The sequence below is a fragment of the Oncorhynchus mykiss genome, chromosome 15 (assembly GCF_013265735.2).
Source record: "Oncorhynchus mykiss isolate Arlee chromosome 15, USDA_OmykA_1.1, whole genome shotgun sequence".
NCBI classification, from domain to species: domain Eukaryota; kingdom Metazoa; phylum Chordata; class Actinopteri; order Salmoniformes; family Salmonidae; genus Oncorhynchus; species Oncorhynchus mykiss.
The window spans coordinates 54,252,725-54,264,067 of NC_048579.1; the positions used below are offsets into that span (position 1 = coordinate 54,252,725).

At 45.2% G+C, this 11,343-nt stretch overlaps 2 protein-coding genes across 3 annotated transcripts in view; both read left to right on the top strand.

Moving 5' to 3' along the window:
* The window catches only part of LOC110490323 (transmembrane O-mannosyltransferase targeting cadherins 1), a 110,829-nt gene extending 107,187 nt beyond the window's left edge, over positions 1-3,642 (top strand). Inside the window, exons 18-19 of the mRNA XM_036944636.1 lie at positions 2,216-2,293; positions 2,457-3,642. Of these exons, the coding sequence (XP_036800531.1) occupies positions 2,216-2,293; positions 2,457-2,579 (201 nt within the window). The 3' untranslated portion in view covers positions 2,580-3,642. The remainder of the gene's footprint in view (positions 1-2,215; positions 2,294-2,456) is intronic.
* A 137-nt stretch (positions 3,643-3,779) lies between these two features.
* Positions 3,780-11,074, top strand: LOC110490324 (transmembrane protease serine 9). 2 transcript variants are annotated; one of them, XM_021563650.2, is made up of 13 exons: positions 3,780-3,987; positions 4,106-4,207; positions 7,903-8,086; positions 8,178-8,253; positions 8,363-8,552; positions 8,731-8,870; positions 8,985-9,138; positions 9,232-9,270; positions 9,399-9,618; positions 9,899-10,056; positions 10,211-10,309; positions 10,497-10,633; positions 10,867-11,074. In XM_021563650.2, exons 1-13 carry the CDS (start codon positions 3,927-3,929, stop codon positions 11,029-11,031), a joined length of 1,725 nt encoding a protein of 574 aa, XP_021419325.1. In that variant the 5' UTR covers positions 3,780-3,926; the 3' UTR covers positions 11,032-11,074. The 2 variants fall into 2 exon arrangements, with proteins under 2 accessions (XP_021419325.1, XP_021419326.1); XM_021563651.2 differs by having other exon boundaries at positions 7,903-7,946.
* The last annotated feature ends 269 nt before the right edge of the window (positions 11,075-11,343 follow it).

Below are 11,343 nucleotides of genomic sequence, written 5' to 3' on the forward strand. Positions count from 1 at the left end.
CTCTCCCTCCTCACCGTCGTACCCCTCTCTCTCCCTCCTACCGTCGTACCCCTCTCTCTCCCTCCTCACCGTCGTACCCCTCTCTCTCCCTCCTCACCGTCGTACCCCTCTCTCTCCCTCCTCACCGTCGTACCCCTCTCTCTCCCTCCTCACCGTCGTACCCCTCTCTCCCTCCTCACCGTCTTACCACTCTCTCCCCCTCCTCACCGTCGTACCCCTCTCTCTCCCTCCTCACCGTCGTACCCCTCTCTCTCCCTCCTCACCGTCGTACCCCTCTCTCTCCCTCCTCACCGTCGTACCCCTCTCTCTCCCTCCTCACCGTCGTACCTCTCTCTCCCTCCTCACCGTCGTACCCCTCTCTCTCCCTCCTCACCGTCGTACCCCTCTCTCTCCCTCCTCACCGTCGTACCCCTCTCTCTCCCTCCTCACCGTCGTACCCCTCTCTCTCCCTCCTCACCGTCGTACCCCTCTCTCTCCCTCCTACCGTCGTACCCCTCTCTCTCCCTCCTACCGTCGTACCCCTCTCTCTCCCTCCTCACCGTCGTACCCCTCTCTCTCCCTCCTCACCGTCGTACCCCTCTCTCTCCCTCCTCACCGTCGTACCCCTCTCTCTCCCTCCTCACCGTCGTACCCCTCTCTCTCCCTCCTCACCGTCGTACCCCTCTCTCTCCCTCCTCACCGTCGTACCCCTCTCTCTCCCTCCTCACCGTCGTACCCCTCTCTCTCCCTCCTCACCGTCGTACCCCTCTCTCTCCCTCCTCACCGTCGTACCCCTCTCTCTCCCTCCTCACCGTCGTACCTCTCTCTCTCTCTCCTCACCGTCGTACCCCTCTCTCTCCCTCCTCACCGTCGTACCCCTCTCTCTCCCTCCTCACCGTCGTACCCCTCTCTCTCCCTCCTCACCGTCGTACCTCTCTCTCTCCCTCCTCACCGTCGTACCCCTCTCTCTCCCTCCTACCGTCGTACCCTTTATTATCCACCTTCTCTTGTCTTTTCTCTCCGTTCACCTCTGTGAATAACTTTAGAACCTCCTATAACCTCAAACTTTACCTGTTACAAAACAAGACCACTAATTGGCTCACATATCCCAACCTCCATAAAAACAATTATGAATAAAGAATAGAACATATTTTGAGGCATATTCCCTAAAAACAACCAGATTTGCATCTCCTACATGCAGTATATTATCTGCAGGGGTTTCAAGGGCGCCTGTGGATCTTCTAAGCGCCGGGTGCTTTCTTCTCCTGTTCAAGTAGACACACTTGAGAGAGAGAAGAGATACAAAGTCTGCAAATAAAATCACATCAAACAGCATTCCAGGCCTTTCTCTGCCTTGATCTTTTCCCCCCTGAAAACGCGCTGATACTGTCGCTAAAATAGCACCATCTCCTCTACTATCTGCATCAACAAATAAGCCCATTTTCCCCCATCCACACTTCCAACAAGACAGTGTGTGGCCTAAAATAAACTTCTTTCTCTTCCCTACATCTTTCTCTTGTGCTGTTCTCTGTCTGCTTAAATAGCAGGTCTCTCTTTCCACTCACTCACTCACTCACTCACTCACTCACTCACTCACTCACTCTCTCTCTCTCTCACTCACTCACTCACTCACTCACTCACTCACTCACTCACTCACTCACACACTCACTCACGATCTCTCTCTCTCGTTTCTTACGAAGCAAGTCTCTCTGTCTTTCCACTCCCTCCCTCTCTCTCTCTCCCTTTCCACTCTCTCACTCCCTTTCCCTCCCTCCATCTCTCCCTCTTTCTTCAGTTCAGGAAGTCAACAAAGGCCTGCTAGGTTGAACAGTTTATTCTCAGGGTTACTTTCGGAGATAAACTCTAGAGTTCTGACTCTCTCAGCAGGGCTTGGCCGGGCGCCAGGGCTCCAGCTCTTGTTTGGGTGTTGTTCCCCTTCTAAGAAAGGCACAAAAGGGCCAACTGAGATCATGCGGCCTTCGGGTGTGGTGGTTGACAATATTGAAGTGGATCCAATGGCTGCTTGCTGTATTTTGATAGCATAATCTATTGTTTCAGGCTGTTTTGAATTCAAAGTCATAAAACATGTTGAGTTGATTCAAGTTTCAGTAATCTTCCAAGTAAACTTTTCTCCCTCCATATTCACTTTATAGTCCGAGCATAAGAACCCTACTGCCACCTAGTGATCGTTGGTTGTAACTACTTTATATTAAGGTGTGCGTGGTCTTCATTACAGAGCTACAAGCTGGTAGTGGAACTAAAACCTGACCAATCGCAGGCTTGGATGAACATGGGAGGAATTCAGCATATCAAGGTACTATGACGACACAGTAGAGTTAGTTTGCATGAGTCAAACGCCATTTACAAGCCATTGATTATACCGCCATTTACAAGTCTTTGATTATACCGAAATTGCAAATCAAGCATATATGGCATAGGATAAGAGCTGATAAATGTCTGTATTTGATCCTCTGCAGGGAGACTATGCAGCAGCCAGGCAGTACTACCAGAGGGCCCTGATCCTAACCCCTGGCTCCAAGCTGCTGAAGGAGAACCTGGCCAAGCTGGACCGGCTAGAGAGGAGGCTGACCGGGACCTAGACTAACCCAGAGACACAGCACTATCCTGGGCATGAGTTGGAGTCCAAGGACCCTGGAACCCCAACAGTACTGACCTGGTTCTTAAATCAACCTACCTGGTTGATGATGTGAGATTATGGTGAACATGACAGGGTTGCAGGGTATGGAAGCAGACTGGGGGTGATGGAGCTTCCAGGGGAGCATGAGGCTGGTTAAGCCTGTGATTGGACTCACATTATGTTGGAAGCAGATGGAGAGAGGACCCTAAGGAGTGGAGATGGAGATTCAGCCAGCAGCACTTCAAGCTGGAGCGGACTGGATCAGATCTCTGGAACTCTTTAAAACAGTACCACGAGCTCCACACATCGCCCAGCCTGAAAAAGCTTCAAACAAACTGATCTGCTTTTTAAAATGTTTTGTTTCGTTTTATTTGTTTTCCTATTTCATTTCATGTTAAATCCTGTTTTAGGCTCTAAATCTGTGATCACTACCCTCATCTCTGCTTATGAGCAAAGCCATAAGTAAACCCATGTTGAGATTTTGAATTGGGTGTCATGTTCACATTAAAAGCTCCAACAATATCGTTCTAGCTGGAAGACAAATGACATTTTGCCAACATGAAGGATAGTTTGCTGAAGTCACTGTATATCCATGTTTAGGTTTGGGCTTGCCTTGACTCAAACGTGGCCCCAGCAAACCCTTAGCATGAGCTTGTCTGGGATACATAAGCTCTGTGATAAGACTATTAGACCAGGTATCAGTGTGCTCTGTGAGCACATTGACAACATGTGCTTTTAACCTCAAGCTATGGCAGAGCCTCTGAGAAGCAAGCAACGCTCAATGTAGCCTTCCATAAGTACAAGTAAGCTAGTGTCTGTAGACTCCTCCTAAGGCCTAACACTGACCCTCTGATCCGCTCAACATTTCTGACGCTGTGTATTATTTGTTGCTGTTGATGTTGCTATGATGATTGTGAATGAATATTTTATGTGGAATGTACAAATAGGATAAAGATGAACTGACTAGTGCAATGACTGAGATTGATTTGCACCATAAAAATAAATCTATGTTTTATTAACTGGTGTCGGTGCGTGCTGACGTGTCTGATAAATATAAGTTGCCCTATTATTGGGAATGGGATAAAGTCACATGAAATGGGTGTATACTGCCCTCATCTGGCCCAGTGCGTACATTACATGTCAATGAATCTAATTAGGGGACGGTAGCAGGTGCAGCGTGGGAGAGCTGATGAGTGCTTGAAAGTAGAAAGGCACGTTGTCAAGTGTCTTTGTGGCATTTACCCCTGTGCCATTTTTATTCCGATTGGGCCATCAGTCTTAACCCAATTAACTTTTTAATGCACTTTGGATGAAAATGTGTGTTTTTCTAGTTGTATATCTGTCTCTGTTGAGGCTTGGATTCCAGCACGGTAAGGCCAATACATTGATTTTCATTCTAGTTTTGTTGCCAGTGACTTGATTGAGTGAATGGTGAACCATCTGTGATTTGTGTATATATATATATATTTTTTTTTACTTCTCTTTCAGATCTACATAACCAGAATGAGATTGTACGTAACCCTGAAACCAGTGCATTGAACGGAACAGAAGAGGAAAATGCAACTCTCGCCAATGGTTTTCAATTTGATGGTATGGAAAACGTTTTAACAGTGAATAAAATAAAATAAAATAATCGCGGTGAGGGCGTTGGCCCTGCTCTTTATAAAGGATCGGGGGGAATAGTGGAGAACAATTGGAGGTTTACTTAGCAACAATGCCAATATCATGGTACAACTATATGGACACTCAATTATTATGGTACATTTTTAATGGTACGTTTACAAACCTATGATAAATAGAATTTAAATGTGTATCTCATGGTGAAATACGTATAGCCTGTTATTGTAATGGCTTAGCAGATAGTATAAAAAGACGATCAATATTTACCTGGCAAAAATATTGTTAACAGGGAACTGTTCAACAATTTCTGAAGTTGTGTGGGAAAAAGATAAGGTGGGTGGATATTCAAATTGTCCGAACAGTTCCGCCAGGTAGATTTATTATTTGAAATTTTTTTGGACCTTAAATGGATTTGGCCCATTAATCGATATGGTTCAAATGATGATCCACGCTAATTTGAAAATATATAATAATTGATCAAGCCTACAAACAATACAATACTTTACTATTATGGTGGGAGATTATATTACGTTTTTAAATACTTCAATGGACCATAAAGTAAATCGCACGACAAACTGTCACCCTCATACACTTAAGGAAATCGTGCATTTCATTGATATATTGAAACTAGTGCATATATGGAGGCCTAAATATCCCGAGCTAGTGAGATATTTATTTATTTATTTATTTATTTATTTATTTATTTATTTGGGAGGCTCAATCAAGCTAGTCTTCTTGACCACATGTCATTCTCGCTGGCACCAAACGATAGAATGCGGCCAGCCCATCAAATAATTGGCATATACATTACTCTTACAGAATTTCCACGTGGGCGAGGATATTGGAACTGTAATCAAAGCCTATTGGATGATAACTTATTCTGTCCTGGTTAAAACAAATTAACTGACTTTTTCTGACATAATATACAGCAGATCTCATTGTATGGGAGACCTTTAAATGTGCCTTTAGAGGCCAAGCAATTCAATACCAATCTTTAAAACAAATTCAATTTAGATCCAAAAGAGTTCATATTAACAAAGGAAATAGGACTAACAGTACAGATGGCAGTAAACTGTAACATAGAGGCACAGAATAAGTTAGAGAAAATAAATGGTGAACATTCAAGAGATCAAGTGTAATATATACTCTACAAAATTAAGCATTCTGGGGGAATATGCACCAAATTTGTGATTTCTCAGCATAGAAGTGCTACTAAAAATAGTCTACTGAAACTTGTTACATGAGTCACCCACGATTCAGCAAACAATATTTTGAAGGAAGAAGCAAAGTACTTTAGGCATATGTTTTCGTTTGTCTCCTCCATCTCCACTAACTGAAGTTAGAGGTATGGCTTTACAGAGGAGGAACTTATTAAACCAGCCGAGGTACTAAACCTTTTTTTTGATGTACTCCGAGAACCCAAGTGTTACATATAAAGCTCCAGACCATTAAAACATTGGCGGACCCTTACACTAAAGTGTTATGATGCAAAATGCATAGCACATGTAATTGTTGGATATTATTCATCCTAATCAGTTTTTCTTTTTTTCAACATGGGCGATACATTGAAGATGCTATAAGACAAGTCCTGGAAACAATAGAACACTATGAAAAATCTGGGACACCAGGGCTGATATTAATAGCTGATTTTGAAAGAGGTTTTTGATCAAGTATGACTGGACTTTATATCAACTCAGCAAAAAACAAAACGCCCCATTTTCAGGACCCTGTCTTTCATAGATAATTCATGAAAATCCAAATAACTTCACAGATCTTCATTGTAAAGGGTTTAAACACTGTTTCCCATGCTTGTTCAATGAACCATGAACATGCCCCTGTGGAAAGATCGTTAAGACACTAACAGCTTAGAAGGTAGGCAATTAAGGTCAGTTATATGAACTTAGGACACCAGAGGCCTTTCTACTGACTCTGGAAAAACACCAAAAGAAAGATGCCCAGGGTCCCTGCTCATCTGCATGAATATGCCTTAGGCATGCTGCAAGGAGGAATGATGATTGCAGATGTGGCCAGGGCAATAAATTGCAATGTCCTTATTGTGTGACACCTAAGACAGCACTACAGGGAGACAGGACGGACAGCTGATCGTCCTCGCAGTGGCAGACCACATGTAACAACACCTGCACAGGATCGGTACATCCGAACATCACACCTGCGGGACAGGTACAGGATGGCAACAACAACTGCCCAAGTTACACCAGGAATGCACAATCCTTCCATCAGTGCTCAGACTATCTGCAATAGGCTGAGAGGCTGGACTGAGGGCTTGTAGACCTGTTGTAAGGCAGGTCCTCACCAGACATCACCGGTGACAACGTCGTCTATGGGCACAAACCCACCGTCGCTGGACCAGACAGGATTGGAAAAAAGTGCTCTTCACTGACGAGTCGCAGTTTTCTCACCAGGGGTGATGGTCGGATTTTCTTTTATCGTCGTGGGAATGAGCGTTACACCGAGGCCTGTACTCTGGAGACGGATCGATTTGGAGATGGCGGGTCCGTCATGGTCTGGGGCGGCGTGTCACAGCGTCAACGGACTGCCTGCAATGACAAGCTCAATCTCAACGCTATGCGTTATAGGGGAGACATCCTACTCCCTCATGTGGTACCCTTCCTGCAGGCTCATCCTGACATGACCCTCCAGCATGACAATGCCTCCAGCCGTACTGGTCGTTTTGTGCATGATTTCCTGCAAGACAGGAATGTCCATCTTCTGTCATGGCCAGCGACGAGCCCAGATCTCAATCCCATTGAGCATGTCTGGGACCTGTGGGATCAGAGGTTGCGGGCTAGGGTCATTTCCCCCCAGAAATGTCTAGGAACTTGCAGGTGTCTTGGTGGAAGAGTGGGTTAACATCTCTCAGCAAGAACTGGAAAATCTGGTGCAGTCCATGAGGAGGAGATGCACCGCAGTACTTAATGCATCTGGTGCCCCCCCCCCACATATCTGTGGAACTTGTTCAATTTTTCAATCTTATGTTCATACAAATATTTACACACGTTAAGTTTGCTGAAAATAAATGCAGTTGACAGTGAGGAAGTTTCTTTTTTTTGTGCTGAGTTGATAGTTCTTGTTTAGTCCCACTAATAAATAAAACTAATGTAAAATGTATGTAGAAGCCTAAGTGTTGTCCATTAGTTTACTCCAATTAGGGGAGGGGTGGTAGGGTTAAGGGAAAATATATTTTTAAAAGAAAAAACACACATTTTGAAATGACGCAGACAATTACATTGATGGAAGCTACAATCTACCTGCTATACGTCCAAAAAATGTCGCTCAGTACAATGTTTTTTACTTTGACCTATAGAAGCTGATCAGATAGTGAAGTGGTATGTCATGTAGCCAGAATAGATTCCGACCCTTGCTTACAGCTGCGCTCAGGTCGGACACACTTCCTGTTTAGATTAAGACCGGAGCTGGCACGAGATATGTCTCGGGCACGAAACAAGCATAGGGTCAGAATCTATGTACTGCTCACAATGATATACACAAACACTGGTAGCATCAGCCTTACTGGCAAGACTAGACATGCACTGCTATACTAAGCTACTTAAAACTAAGGCCCCCCACACATTTCCTGATGCAGTGAGAAACCTGTCCCTGCACAGCCATAAAGAAACCTGTAACCTCTGGGAGCTTTGTTGCAGATCTGGCAGGGGTTCGGTCCTTCGTGCCAGAGCAGGAAATGGAGGTGAGGATCATTGGTGGTGTGGAGGCCTGGGCCCACTCCTGGCCATGGCAGGTATCCCTACGCTTTACCACCATGCCAGCCTGTGGTGGGTCCATCATCGCCCCTCAGTGGGTTCTGACTGCCACACACTGCTTCAAGCAGTGAGTAGTTCTGGAAGTTCAAGTAACAGTCAATCAAGAAATGGATGTGTAGCTAGAGAAATCAAAAGTAATTATGGATGGTGTTTTACAGGTATAACAAAGTGGATTTCTGGACTGTGATGGCGGGTAAACATGACCTTGAGAATCCTGATGAAGAATGTCAACAGGTGGGACACACACGGACGGACTACATTCAAGTCATCTAAACATATTTTTCCTTCTGTGTTCCTCTTCTGTTTTTAACTGTTAAGGCACACATTTTATTTTGGTTTTCAGTTGGTTGGGGTCTCTAAAATAGTCACCCACAAGGATTACAACCGCATGACAAAGATGCATGACATTGCCCTGGTGAAGCTGAAGACCCCGCTGATGTTCAACCAGTGTGTGAGACCCATAGAGATATGGATGAGGCCAATCGAACCCAAAAAGCAATGCACAGTGACCGGCTGGGGTACCACCAGAGAGAGTCAGTAGATTTCCTATTTTTCTTTTTGAAGTTAAGTTGCCTTCATCTCTTCATTAGAAAGGTCAGGTGTTCCTTTCTGGGGTCATAACTGACATCATAATTGCTCATTCACAGTGAGGAGGGTCCTGTTACTTGTTTTCCCCTCTTCGTGTCTTTCTTCCTACTCTTCTACTCTCAGATGGGCCTCATGCCAACAGACTCCAGGAGGTCAATGTGACCTGCCTATCCCCAGAGGACTGTAACAAGTTCTACCTTGGTGTTGTTCAGCCCACCATGTTCTGTGCTGGAGACCCTGAAGGAGGTGTAGACGCCTGTCAGGTAGTGACCTTGAACTCTGACAATGCCTTCATGTGTTTTATACCCTTCGTTGTATTCTATTTTCATATAAAAAGTCTGTTCTGTTTTCTTCTTATGACGTGTTTGTTCCTGCAGGGTGACTCGGGTGGGCCTCTGTCCTGCTACACAGGGTCCAGGTATGAGTTGGCTGGAGTGGTCAGCTGGGGAGTGGGCTGTGGTAGAGCCCGGAGGCCTGGCGTCTATACTAAAGTACAGGTCTACCTAGACTGGATAAATGAATTCATTCAAGGTAAGGACACCCTTGGATCCCAACGCTAGAGAAATACTTTGTTTTTAAGCACTCAGGAATTTTTTTCTTTTAATAATCTTTTATTTTTAACAGGTGAAACATCTATGTCTGGTGGTATTACTGTGACTGAAGGTAGGTTCATTTTCATCTTACTGCCAGCACATCAAATTGTATTTTGTTAAACAAAACAGTGTTATCAAAACTGAAGATCATATTCAGTTTGACCCCTAACCCTCTTGTACCCTCTTCCTGTCTCCCAGAGAGTTGTGGTCAGAGTAAGATATTGACCTGCCGGCTGGACTCCCGCCCGGCGTGGTTGTATGCGACCTTGGAGGGTGAGGTGCGGGTGGGGAGTGTGACAGAGGCTTGTGCCAACTCGTGGCCCTGGCAGGTCAGTCTGCAGTCCAAAGGGAGACATTATTGCAGCGGGACCCTGATCCACCACCACTGGGTCCTGGCACCGCAGCACTGCCGCTGCAAGTGAGTCAGTCACCAAGTACCGACACAGGGGACACGCACGATCGTCTGTAATATAACCTCTACACCATTGTTCATTTTCTTTGAATATCACTTTCTATCTCTGTCGTGATGCTTCACTCATTCAGTGGACTCGTACACCCACCTTCACGTTCTTTCCTCACACTCAGTATTGTGCTCTCAAACAGCCCTTGGAATGTCAGTGAGGGTAGGTCAGCTACTGTAGTTCTTGTTCACCAGTCCTATTTCACACACACAGTGCCTGTCTATTCTCCTCTTTCAGACCTACAGTTGACACGGTGGTGCTGGGAGGTCACGACCTGAGGTTCATGGCTGCCCAGACCATCCCGGTGGACGAGGTGTTCAGCCACCCCCACGACGGAACCTTCCCTCCGACCTCTGACCTCACACTCATCAAGCTCAGTGTTCCAGCTCGATTTGGTAAACAAATACTCCTCCAGAATGGGTTACTTTAGCTCACTGACTTTTTTGCTTGACTGGTTTACAGGACCGTAAACTTGGCTTGCAGGCCAATTAAAGCATGTGACATATCTAGGATGCTTATTCTGGTGGTCTTCTCTGATATGTCCCTTAGATGACACCGTGTCTCCGGTGTGCCTCCCACATGAGGATGTGAAGCTGGATGACAGCTGGTCCTGTGTGACAACAGGCTGGGGATCCAGCAACTCGGCACGTATGTACAGCAACTTAACTCTACATTCACTACTATAAATTCTCAAGTGCGGTTGGTGGCCAGTTTACCACAAGGAACTGGAGGGACTCGGCCTCCTAGATCCAGTGTTTCATCGGTCTTGCTCATAAATAGGCAGCATCCTTCTCTATTATAAATATATCATCTCATGTGCTCTGTCTCCCCCTAGCGAAGGTTGGCAGCGCCGTCCTGCACCAGGCCAGGCTAGGTCTGGTCAACAGGACCACTTGTAGAGAGAGCTGGGGAGAGGATCTCATTACGGACACTCAGCTGTGTACAGACCCGGCCGGCTCTGTCTCCTGCATGGTATTTACAGTGGGACGGTTAACTCAATGGTGTACTCATGAAGACATGGGTTATGTTTTGAATCAATGAATGGTTTTGAATGTACAGTACTGATGTGAATGAGGGGTCTTCATAAAAAATGTGACGTGGAATACCCGACTGGACTAATGCATGCAAACTTTCACAACCTTGTTTTAACTCTAGTGTAATTTATCATGTTTTCAAATATCAAGTATTTTCTTCCCTATCTATAGGGGGACTCTGGTGCTCCACTCCTCTGCCAGAAAAGAAATGGGGTCTTCTTCCTCTTTGGGGTGGTCACATGGGGCAGCCCGAGCTGTGACATCAGCACACCAGCAGTCTTTTCCCGATTATCAGCTTATCATTCCTGGATCACAAATATAACCAATGACATCTGACTTTGTTTCACATTATAATGGAATAAACAATGACTTTTTTTGATCCGGTGTTCATTTTGAGACTTTTGTAAGGCAAAGGCACACAGTGTATAATGCAATCACATTTAGATGTTTAGAGGAATGTGACGCACACATCAAGCTGACTCTGTAGCACACTGTATTTTGGTCTTCATAGGCTTTGTCAAAGATGTTGACTTTTCTTTAGTTTACACTGAAATATATTGCGCATGTGATTTTATACATTCAAATATAACATGGACATTTTTTTAAGGGGGTAGGAATGTACACTGACTGCACAAAACATTAGGAACA

Coding starts and splice junctions, on each gene's coding strand:
- LOC110490324 (XM_021563650.2), top strand. CDS start 3,927: ATGAAAATGTGTGTTTTTCTAGTTGTATATCTGTCTCTGTTGAGGCTT. Junction 8,553..8,730: donor CTGGGGTACCACCAGAGAGA/GTCAGTAGATTT, acceptor TTCTACTCTCAG/ATGGGCCTCATGCCAACAGA. Junction 9,619..9,898: donor CCGCAGCACTGCCGCTGCAA/GTGAGTCAGTCA, acceptor CTCCTCTTTCAG/ACCTACAGTTGACACGGTGG.